At 37.8% G+C, this 9,403-nt stretch overlaps 1 protein-coding gene across 1 annotated transcript; it reads right to left on the bottom strand.

Moving 5' to 3' along the window:
- Positions 1-2,095: 2,095 nt before the first annotated feature.
- On the bottom strand, positions 2,096-7,438 carry gins3 (GINS complex subunit 3). The gene is made up of 3 exons (XM_047348503.1): positions 7,148-7,438; positions 4,598-4,831; positions 2,096-2,457 (listed from the first exon to the last, which is right to left on the bottom strand). Exons 1-3 carry the CDS (start codon positions 7,316-7,318, stop codon positions 2,227-2,229), a joined length of 636 nt encoding a protein of 211 aa, XP_047204459.1. The 5' UTR covers positions 7,319-7,438; the 3' UTR covers positions 2,096-2,226.
- Positions 7,439-9,403: the final 1,965 nt, after the last annotated feature.

Genomic DNA, 9,403 nt, shown 5'->3' with positions numbered 1-9,403 from the left:
AATGGTAAACTTCAAAGGGCCACCTGATAGCCTTCTTTTATCAGCCTTGCATAAAGGACATATTTGTCCAGTACTAGTCCTGTCAAGAGATTCACCTGAGCTGTGGATCTCTGCAGCTCCTCCAGTTACCATGAACCACTTGAATGCTTCTCCTTGGCTGGCCTGTTAGGTTAGTTAGCCAGCCATGATGTCCAAAGCTTAGGGTATTGTTTTAAAACCCTGCTTTAAACCTTTCCACAACCTTGTCCCTGACTTGTCAGCTGTGATGATTTTGTCTTTCAGACACATTAACAAGTTCCAGTCTGTGCTATTGTGCATCGCTGGCCCACTGGTTCAACTGGAAGAGGGCCGTTAATGTAATTAGTTCCACCTGTGTGCCTCCCGATGTTACAAGTCCAGAATTTTTAAAGGGCACATACACAAAAAGTAGAAACAAGACAGTGTATCGTTGTAATTAACAGCATCTTCATTACAACAGCAGTGATCCTCTCCTGGGATGATATCAGGAGGTCTAGGAATCCAACATGAGTGGAAATGGGCATTTTAAAATGAATGAGGTGTGATTATGTCTGTATTTTGTAATATAACTTCCTCTTTAGTAGCTAGCTAAATATTATTACCATAGCTGGCTGACCGTTGCCATAGAAACTCCAATATAAATGGTAATGCAAGGCTGCTTGGAGTTCTTTGTAAAGCTGAAAAATCCTTAATGTTCTGAAGGGTCTCCCTCTCAGAAATCCAAAATGTTCTTCAAATGTATTTTTCTTTTTGCAAAAGAAAGTGAAAATATTAAAGGATTATTTTGTGAAATGTGCTTAAGAGCTCTTTGAATTCATCGTTTAAAAGTAAGTAAATATAAGAAAATAAATTAGTTGCAAAGAGTACTTCTGTGTAAACAAATTTTCTTCTGAATAACCTGTCAAAAATGCTGTCTACTTTTTCATCGGTTATTTCACAAATTTGTCATTGGAGCTCTGGAGAGGTGCTTTTTTTGGGGCTGAGAATATAAAAAGAAAAGAATGAGGATTGTTAGAACACATTTTGGCCCTGTGGTCCCAAAGAGGCCAAAGTTCTTGCAGTTTTGTTGAATATTCTCTGTAAATGCATTCAGAATGAAGTATTTTCTCAATAACCCAGACATGGTGCTGTGTTTGTGTGTAACCCAGTGACACATTTTAGCAGCATTTGGAGCCTGGCAGGTGGTCATTACTGACTTCCCACAGCAGTTGGTGATTTAGAAGGGGGCTCAATCTGCACACTGTGAACAGACTCTACTGTATTCATTACATGGAGTTGCTTCCTGGGTAACAATCACAAAATACAAGAATATATACATTCAGTTAGTTCTTTCACACAGCTTAAAACCAGATGCATGATGAAATCATCCATAATTTAAAAATAGACTACAGCTACCATCTGTAATGTGAGTTTGTTGTCTTTGCTTCTGTCTAGATTAGAGCAAGTTAAAGTTCTTTTTAGATCCTTAACCGATTCTGAGGTAAAACTGAAACCAACGTATGATACCGAACATTTACCCAGTGCTTCATCTTTCTTCGTGTCATTTACATTTTTGAAAGGTCAGATTTATGCCTCAGGCTTGGAGTTGGTTTATTGGTTTCTATCTAGTAAGGTTAAGATCTGCAGAGATTTTGCCACAGGTCCAAAATATCAGCATTGTGATCGTTAAGCTGCTTTGTTATCACGGTGCTTCTTAATGCTGGAAATACACAAATCATTACAAAACTATGCCTGGATTATTGGAAGAAGTTCTCTTGAAGGACATTTTGCCTCCCCTCTATCTTAATGGTAGTCTCCTTGGAGAGAAATGGAAGGAAGCTCACTTCCTTAGACAAGAGGGAACCCACACATGGATGAATCAGGATGTTTCTCTGGGTGCAGTCTTAAAGTCAGCCAGTGGACCACCTGGGAAGAACTGACTGTTTCTGTCACTAAGGAGGTTTTATTCAAATTGTTATTATTTTAGAACTAATTAAAAGGCTTTATTTAATTAAAAGGAAAAAAGGGAACTTTTTACTTGTAATTATACATAAAAACTAAATATTTATACACTATAAACCTTATTGCTCAATAATGATAAAATACAAATATGTGTTTTATTTCAGCCAGGGTGTCCCTCTGACTTTATAGGGTCAGATGTAGATAAGGAAGTGGTCCAAGGTAAATCTGCTCCCAAGAGTCTGTTGCTCTGACATGACCAGGCCAAGGTCAGGCCTGAACATCGACAAGCTTCCTCTTACGGTAGTTGAGAACCAGGCTGGAGGCAGTGAGCTGCGAGGCCTGACCCTTCTCCCAGCTCTGGAAGCCGTTCAGGCCATTCTGACCAGACCTGAACAGAACCTTCTCCAAGCAGTCCAGGCGTCCCACCAGCACAGATGTGTCTTCATTGTAGGCATTCTGGGAGGAGTCCATTGTTCGTCTAAAGCGGCCGATAAATGTCTGGAGGGAGGACATAGTGAGAAAGTCATGACTGAGGCAGAAAATGGTAAATATTGCTTCACATTCTCTAGAGTATTGCAGTTAATGAAATTTAATTCAAGTGATGTTTAGCAATGTTTTTTAAATCAGTGACATCAGGAAACCAGCTTTGAAATTTACATTATATCTTTTTTTTACTAGACTAATACAAATGTGTTTTTCATTGTACAACCTACGATTTAATAAACTTGAATTTACCTTGAGGCACCACTATTTATGCTTTCATGTTTTTAACTGTTTTTTGCTAAGAAATACATAGGATATCTATCTCTAGAGTACTATAACCAGCAGTGTAGCGTGCCTTTGCGCTTGTGAGGTTGTTGCACCCTCTAGTGGGGATAGCAGTCAGTAGAGCTGCCTTCTGCTGTTGAGCAGTTTAGAAAAAGGATTGGACTACACTCATGTAGTATTTATCCCTTAGCATTTATCCCTGTAGCATTTGGAGAACAAATATTACATTTCAGAACACACAGGAGACTTCCACATTGTTTACAGTAACACCTTTTAAATTCTTGCCTAAATTTCTAGCTTACAGAATCATGAAGGTCTTGGGGAGACTCCTGTTGGCCCACCTGAGTAAGCGAACAATGAACCATAAAAACCCCTTCAGTTTGCTTATCGCAGGGAAATTGGAGTTGATGATGCCATTATAAACCTGCTTCAACAAACCCGCTGTCATCTGGACAAAGCCAGCAGCACTGTGAGGATCATGTTCTTTGATTTCTCCAGTGCATTTAACACAATTCAACCTGATTTGCTTTGTCAGAAACTCCAGAAGACTCAGGTGGAGGCTTCAACAATCTCCTGCAACCACAGTTTGTGAGACTGAAGGGTTGTGAGTCTAACCAGGTAGTCAGCAGCACAGGAGACCCACAGGGGACTGTACTCTCACCATTCCTCTTCACTCTGTACACCTCAGACTTGCAGTACAAGACAGACTCCTGTCATCTGCAGAAATACTCGGATGATTCTGCAGTCGTGGGGTGGATCAGAGATGGACAAGAAGCTGAGTACAGGAAGGTGGTGGACCGCTTTGTGGCATGGTGTGGAAACAATCATCTCATTTTGAACGTGACTAAAACAAAGGAGATGATTGTAGATTTTAAGAGAAACAGGAATAAGTCAAAAACTATTTCCATCATGGGAGAAGAGGTGGAGGTGGTGGAGGAGTATAAATACCTCGGTGTTCACCTGGACAACAGACTAGAGTGGAGATGCAACTGTGAAGCCGTCTACAAGAAGGGATAGAGCAGACTGTACTTCTTGAGGAAGCTTAGGTCCTTTGGTGTTTGCAGCAAGATGCTGCATATCTTCTATACGTCTGTTGTGGAGAGTGTGATCTCTTCTGCCATCATCTGCTGGGGAAGCAGCATCAGAGCCAGGGACTTAAAAAAGCTCAACAAGCTGATAAAGAAGGCTGGTTCTGTTCTGGGGACTCCTCTGGAGATCATTGTGGAAATATGGATTCTTCATAAAATGAAGAACATTAAGGAGAACCCTGAGCATCATCTTCATCAGATTGTCCTACAACAACAGAGTGTCTTCAGTCAGAGGCTTCTTCAGATCTGCTGTAAGACGGAGCGCTACAGGAGATCCTTCCTGCCCACAGCCATCAGCATCTACAACGGCTCTTTGAGGAAACCTTCATAATATGAGCTATAACAACATTTAATTTCTCTTTGGGATTATAAAGTATTTTTGAATGAAATTTGAATTTCAATAGAATTGAAAAGGTTAAACACAAACCGCTCATGCACTGCCCGCAGTCAGACTGAAAAAAGGCCAGCTGTTGTTGGCAGTTAATAAAACATTCTGCTTGTTAAAAGTTAATTTAATGAAGAAACCAATTACTTTCTGCCTTTATGGGAAGTGAGCAGCTTTGTCTCCCTACCTAAAAGTTCAGACACGCTGTGGGTCAGACACACTCATTGTTATCCAAAGACGTGCCACCTTATTTAAGATGAAAATAAATCATAGCATAGCAATCATAGCATATGATGTCTAACACCCAGCATTTATTGAAAGGGATTATTATTATTGTCAACTGTGGGTTATTATCATAAACTGATTCATGCCAGTAACAACTGTAGGCCTCTTGCACCTGCAACAATGTCTTTGCGATGTCTGGGTTTTCTGGACTGTCAAAATGCAGCATCTGGGATCCCAGGCCGTAGTAGTAGGGCCCCATCTTATGCAGGTCCACCACATTGGGATCAGCTGTGAATACGGTCCTCCAGCCTTCTTTGTATACTTTAGGAAGCTCCACAGACAGCACCTTTCTCTTCTTCTCATACAGACCCTTAGAGAGCCACAGAGGAAGCTCCATCTTTGTACCCTGAAAGGAAAGAAAAAGCCCTTAGATTTCATTTAATAATTAGGGCTGTCTCAAAACTGTTTATGCTGATGTGTTTGTGTAGGGGAACAAGCCAAATGCAAATACTTTTAGAAGTTTCTTAAACTATTTAAGATATCGAACCGTTCGTTTAAAATATCTGCTTAATTATTATCTGGGTTACAGGGAGACTGAAGTCTTTCCCTGCAGTTAGCAGGCAAGAGGCAGGGTACACCTCAGACAGGTTTGGAGTCCATCACAGATACACAGAACCAATACTGAGAGCAGTTAAGTCACTATTTACCCTAACATGTATGTTTTTGGATGGTGGGAGTACCTGGAGGAAAGACCAACACATGCACAGCAAAAGCATGAAAATGCCACACAGAAGGCCCCCAGCCATCATTTGAACCTGCAACCTTCTAACTTTGAGGCAACGGTGCTGTATGTTGGATCCACGGTGTTTCATTAAACTAACCCATGTTAGTTTAATGAAACACCCAGAAGGACCAATAAAAATCAAAGGGTCAGGATTTTGGTGGCTTAAATTTACAAATGTGCAAAGAACAACATTGCGTAACTGGAATTTGATTTAATATGTTGATATTATATTGATTCATATCTATCCCTTCAGTGAACTTCTGTCAATTTATTATTTACAAATAATTAAACATATTTTCATCATTCTTACTCCTCATCTGCACTTCAACCATCAACAACAGCTTTTGTTGCCTAATGGAAATTGCTGTGAAAAAGGATTTGCCCTTTTACAGATTTTGTTTTATTTTTTTATAGTTTTTCTGTCACCTTTAAATGTTTCAAACCAAACAACATTGTATGTCAGACCAAGATAACAGGGTAAACAAAGTACAATTTTCAAATTACGATTTCATTTGTAAGGGGAAAAATAAACCATACAAACCAACATGGTGTTAACTCGTGAATTAAATGCATCTTTTGGTTCAATTTCACCAGCCAAAACCAGGCCTAATTTCTGCCTGTCCCATATAATAAAGAAATATCTTAAAAAGAGAACCTGTCCAACAACATGAAGTAGGCTAAAAGATCTAAAAAAGTATCACTACATGACCTGATCTAAAGATATTGAGAAACAGATTAGAAACAAACTTGTTGACATCTATCAGTCTGGAAAGAACTACACAGCTATTTTTAAGGTTTGGGGACTCCAGCAAACCACAATGGTAGTCATTATCTACAAATGGAGAAAACATGGAAAAGTAGTAAACCTTTCTGAGGAGTCTCCAGTCGACCAAAATTATTTCAAGAGCGCATCGACGACTCATCCAGTGGATCGCAAAAGACCCCAGAAGAACATCCTAAGCGCAGTTGGCCTCACTTGGGTCAGCTAAAGTCAACAATAATATAAACAGGGCAAAAATAGCATCCACTGAAGAGTTATGAGGCAAAAACCACAGCTGACCAAAAAAATACACAAAGGATCATCTCACATTTGCCAAAAAACATCTCAATTATTATTTACAAAACCTTGGTTGGTGTACGTTTTCAGTGAAATACTGAAAACACAGAAATTCAGTTTTTCCCCCATTGAATAAATACTATCCTAAAAATACTAAAAACTCCTACTATTCACTGGGAAGGTTCTTTAATGGACTTTTTCTAGTTTAATAAAAATCAGATCAAGGATAGAGACATGTTTTGATGCACAAGTGGGGATAGTATTGTAATTTCTTCACTTTCTGTTGGATTCAAGATTATTATTTAGTTTAAAGAATATGAAACACATTTTTCTTTTTCATGTAGTTTAGTCCTTAAAAAAGCTATTTGTCAGGATCAGAATAATCGTTCTGGGGAAAACATGATCAGTGTATCTTTCTTAATGGTTTAACTTTATAAAAAAAGGAATCATCAATCGTCTTATAGGCCACATATGTAGTTTTTTTTTTAAACACTTGTCAAATGTATCAGCACGTGATTTTGAATTAACCATATTTCAGTGTTTTACTTTTTCAATTAACAGCCGAAATGTTTTATTTCGCTATATATAGATAAAGATAACGTGAAAGCGAATGAAATATCCACCGAATTTACAAGTGAGTCGTATTTATTCTTGAACATCAAAACATAATTTATCAGATAAACAATTTTTAGTTAAAAACGACTAAAAATAGTTAAGTAGTAAAGTTCTGAATAGAAATTGGCGAGACGTTTAGTTGAATTCCACAATAAAGTACTCAATTCTCAGTGACTTCTAAGTAAAGACGTGACAGACGGTGATTTAGATATAAATGCTCTAGAGGTTATTGTAGTTTAATGGAGGTAATGTATTAATGCACTGACCTCCGGAATGTCCTGCGAGTCACTCGACTTCTCCAGGAATCCAAGCCGGGGGAAAACGCACTCCGTCCGGACAGGGAGCCTCTCCTGGGAGAGTAGAATGTCGTCGAGAGACAGAAAATTCTCCTCCATCCGCACACCAGGAGCAACAGGAAAATAAGATTGTGTGTCCATGAGTGTAAACGTGACACCCAAATTTAACGGTTTACGGAATAAAAAAACAATGAAATTCTCCCCTCTTCTTACAGCGACCCCACTATACTTCCTTGTTCGTGGCGCCAAAACAAGAGAACCAATCACAGCACTGCAAGTAAGACCGACAAAGCAAACGATGCGTTCTAGTTACCTCGGAAGTTAAAAATCCAATTCGGAAAATATTTCATACATAGAACTTACTAATTGTTGTGCTAAAGCATATAATACTGGCTTAACAAAACGAATACAAGAGTCTATTTTTAATTTACGCATTTAAACACCAAAGGAATATTCTAACAAATAGATGCTGTACAGTACCTTTAGTGCGTTCAACTTGTACTTGAAAGTGATAATTGCACCTCACAAAAATAAACTCGAACGCACCATAAATCTTGAATTTCAGTTTAAAAATTTTATGCTGTCAACTTAAAGCAAAGCAACCTCCAGTTCAAATCCAACATGGCTGTTTGTAAAACGTTATGAAAGTCAACTAAATAAAGGGTTTTATTGGGTTACTGGCAGTTTGTATATATATATAAAAATCATCTATGACAGTATAATCTCAAATTGTGAACATTTTCATTTTAGTATAAAAATTTTGAAATAAAAATAAATTCATTGCCTGTATGGTTACTTAGCAGAGCAATTTGCAAATCTAAATTTAAATGATTTTCCAACTTACAACTAGAATGCTAAGTTTAGTGTGACATCAATCGCACATAGGACTAACAACATTCAAAATAAATGTTATAAAAAATGTGTGAGAGATTTAATGAGATACACGTGACATCCATATTGGACTTTGACGATGGGGGTTTCTTACTTTCCAAGTTGAAAATTTAATGCTAGGTTCCAGCTGATTTTTCCAACTCTGAATTAAGAATATACAAATGGAAAAAATAAGTTGGATGTAAAGTCATTATTAGATATATTATCAAACTCAACTAAAACTATCAACCTATACAGTAAAGTGTTTCGACTTCTATGATGCTAGCAAGAGTAATATTAGTATTGTCTATATTGACAATTATAGGAATAAAATGTAATGTTTTGAATTATGGACAAATAAAACACTCTTTATTGTATCATAACAGCTTTCATCAGTTGTTTGATAAACAAAATAATTGGGTTGTTCCTCCAATTATAAAGTCGTGCAATATATTTTTGACCATTGGAGGCCAGAATATCACCATTAATAAAAAGAGGCTCATCTTATATCCAGTTGTAACTAAGTTAAGCTGTAACCATATAGGAACTGCAGTTATATTAACAGCATAAAAAGAGGGCACAACAACAAGTAGCTAAAACTTGGGCAGTAAATTCAACCTTGAGTCACCATGAAATTAAAATGCGGCACTCGTCTTAGTACCTTCACCTTCTACCTGCCACTCCTGATGACATTCATCAGATGAGAAATGAGAAATGACAGCAAGTCCAGACTGTAATCTTGTATTTTCTCCTCTGTCAGGGTAAAATCAGTTCACAAATCTTGACGACAGGAAAAACAGGTCAGTCATTTCTCTTATTTTGACATTGTTGATTCTTGGACACGTCCTTCAGACTGCACATTAAAGTCATCAGATATGAGAGCCAACTTCCCCTAAAGCAAGAAATTAAAACAACTCATAAACTACAAGGCCAAAATGACATGAGGCTAGAATAATAGCTGGGTTCCATTGCAATAAGCTGAATGATAGGCAGCAATTCTGCCGGTTTACTACGAAGTCTTACACATTTAGTTTTCCTGACTCAAATGTCCAGCTTTCTCAATTGATTTCCGTAAATTAATATACAAATTGTATTTATTTTAGTAGTTGAGCCGGAACTGGATATTGTATCTGGAAGAAAATACTTCCCTCCTACAAAAGTAGTTTTTAGGCCAGACATATGGCGAAAACAGCAGATTCATGTTACATATAGAAAATTACCACTTCATGTTAAACATTCCTAGAGCTTCTTCGGTATTCCTGTTGGTATCCCGGTGAGATTACTTAGATTTTTCTATTCTGTCTGCAAACTACGGCTCTAGCATCTAGGGATGCCAATTGGCACAATCAGAAAGAT

Source organism: Girardinichthys multiradiatus, chromosome 2 (genome assembly GCF_021462225.1).
Source record: "Girardinichthys multiradiatus isolate DD_20200921_A chromosome 2, DD_fGirMul_XY1, whole genome shotgun sequence".
Taxonomy (NCBI): Eukaryota; Metazoa; Chordata; class Actinopteri; order Cyprinodontiformes; family Goodeidae; genus Girardinichthys; species Girardinichthys multiradiatus.
Note: the sequence above shows the minus strand (reverse complement) of the source record. Positions and strands in the feature narration are given on the sequence as shown.